This window comes from Cebus imitator, unplaced genomic scaffold (genome assembly GCF_001604975.1).
Source record: "Cebus imitator isolate Cc_AM_T3 unplaced genomic scaffold, Cebus_imitator-1.0 Scaffold233, whole genome shotgun sequence".
Lineage (NCBI taxonomy): Eukaryota > Metazoa > Chordata > Mammalia > Primates > Cebidae > Cebus > Cebus imitator.
In genome coordinates this window covers 2642721-2645141 of record NW_016107548.1, presented here as the reverse complement: position 1 = coordinate 2645141, position 2421 = coordinate 2642721, and the positions used below count along the sequence as shown (strand labels likewise).

Sequence of the window (2421 nt, the reverse complement as noted above, 5' to 3'; positions counted from 1 at the left end):
AAAAAAAAAAAAGCTGACTGCTGTGAGGTTCTCCTATGACTAAAGTAGCTTAAGAAAAAGATTTAAGTACCTGCCAGGTTCAAAAGCTGGAGCAGCCATCTGAGAGAGTTCAAGGTTAAAAAAAAGAATACCTTCTGTTGCCCTATTGAGTTTTGGAGCCACAAGTTCACAGGAAACCTGTCCAAGAACTCTGAAAAGATAAAGATACAAAGTATTAACTAAATAGATCTTCCTTCCAAAAAAAAAATCTGAAACAGATAATGGGTTTCAATCTTACTCTGAGTAATATCATACTCAGCCAAATATATCATGGGAGATAAAAATTATATGTAAAGTATAATATACACAGAAATAAAACATAAATTGGTACACCTAAAAACACAACAGAAAAAAATCTTATTACAATGTTTACTATTCCACAGATTGTTTTAAAAATCAATGACCTTTACCTCTAAAGCAAGTATTTATTGATACAAGATGGCATGAAAACTTGAGATATCTTAAGGGTTTTCACATGGCACGGTTCACCACTATTAACTGACCAAATAGTCTCACAACTTTAAAATGAATATCAGAAAACCTAATTTTCATGTCACTCAGGAAAAAGAGGAAAGCAGGATGTATACTTAATGACACGACGCTCAAGATCTCTATACTAGTATGAGAAACAAATTCAGTGTGATGACTACTGGTTGTCTATACGATTTATAGAAGTCAGAAAGAACTATGTAATACGTGGCAGAAAATATGTTTATGATTAAAAATTTCAATAGTGACCACAAAACCAAAATACTTATTTTTGTCAGCTAAACAAAGAATACCGTCCAGGCTTAGTTGGTTTATAAACAACCGAGTCAACAGGTCTTTTTTCAAACTTCTCCCTTTTGAATGTATACCTTATTTAAATCCTGTTACCTTGTTTTTCCAAGTTCCACAATGCAGCATCCATAATCGGTTCCAAATGAGATCCTGATGTTCCTATAATCATAGGTTTGTCTGCCATCCAGCCGCTGTAAGCACAAGTTCATTCATTTATTCCTTCAACAAATATTTCTTAATTACTTTTTCTGGCCCTGGGCTAAGCACTTGGAGGAAAGTGGAATCCTAACCACCCCGCCCATATAGGAAAGCGGAAACTACGGCATAGGCAACTGCTAGGGTGACTGGAGCCTTGAGAAGAACCTGTCCAAAAAATAATAATAAAGCCTGAGGGTTGGGGTGCACGAACCGGTCGCTCCCCTAGCTGCTCCCTCGGCCGAGGCGGGCCAGGTTATGAGTTCACACCTTGGCGCCCAAGCAGCGCGCAATTCCGCAGGGACCAAACCATACCTTCCTCTCTTCGATGGCACGGAGTAGGAAGCGGCGCTCGCAGTTTGAAAGTGGCGTTTCCTTCATGGTGTTGGGTCACGGGCCACACCGGCACCAAAATTCCAGACGAAAACGGAACCTAACTCCTGAGGCGCCGCTGCTGGTCCCGCGCCGCAGAAAATTTACGTCATCGAAGCGCGGCGGAGGAAAATGAGAAAGCAAGGGCTCTGGCCTTCGCTACTGCGCAGACTCTAAGTGACTAGGGCAAGCCAATGCGGCTTTATGGTGGCTGTTTGCGAACGTGAAGTTGCGTTTCTTTTCTCATAAAATGCGGAGGAGAAAAGGATACTTACAATAACCATCAGAGTGATAGAAATTAATATCAGTAGACCGCTGTCACACTCCACCCTTCGCTCAGTCCTCTCTTGGGGTGGAGACTAGACAGATACTATTGCTATTTCACAGATGAGTTAACATTGGCTCCTAGAAAGCCGCAGATGCAGGGTTCGGAGCAGATTAAATGAACAAACACTGGAATGAGGGGGTATACGGGATGGGGGAGAAAGTTGACATGGTGAAATGGGATGTTATTGCGGCCAAAGGTGAAATCTTGTGGGATCTGAAAAGCTGACGACAATAGAGAACGTTGGCATGTAATAACTAATGGCGTTACTGCTACTGTGGACAAAACTAAGTATACGTTTATTATTCGCTTATTTATTATATAATAAACGTAGACTTATTTTTACGGTCACAGAGAAACCTTAGCGGGGCCATGCTGCCAACCACTCAGCTTTTTTGGAGAGGCAGTATCAAATAACAGTTTTAAAAAGTGTTCACTGCCAGGGTTCAAATTGTAAGTCTGTTGTTAACTACTATAACCCTGGGCAAGTTGAGCTATGTGCTTCACATTACTTACCTGCAAAAAAAACAAAAAAAAAGCCGGGGGAATGCGAATGAGAAACCTATGTATTATGAGGGATAAGAATGAATTTATATATATATATATACATATACATATAATGCTTAGAACAGTGCCTGGCATGGAGTAAGCACTATTTTAAGTGTTTGCATATTATTATTTTGTTTCCTTTTGCTTTAGAGGGTGGTAGG

The 2421-nt window shown here is 40.3% G+C and overlaps 1 protein-coding gene across 1 annotated transcript in view; it reads right to left on the bottom strand.

The window, feature by feature from the left end:
* Positions 1-1521, bottom strand: part of EXOSC9 (exosome component 9) — a 15016-nt gene extending 13495 nt beyond the window's left edge. The window contains exons 1-3 of the mRNA XM_017497602.2: positions 1330-1521; positions 916-1010; positions 41-190 (exon numbers count right to left, since the gene is read on the bottom strand). Coding sequence (XP_017353091.1) covers positions 41-190; positions 916-1010; positions 1330-1395 — 311 coding nt within the window. The 5' untranslated portion in view covers positions 1396-1521. The remainder of the gene's footprint in view (positions 1-40; positions 191-915; positions 1011-1329) is intronic.
* Positions 1522-2421: the final 900 nt, after the last annotated feature.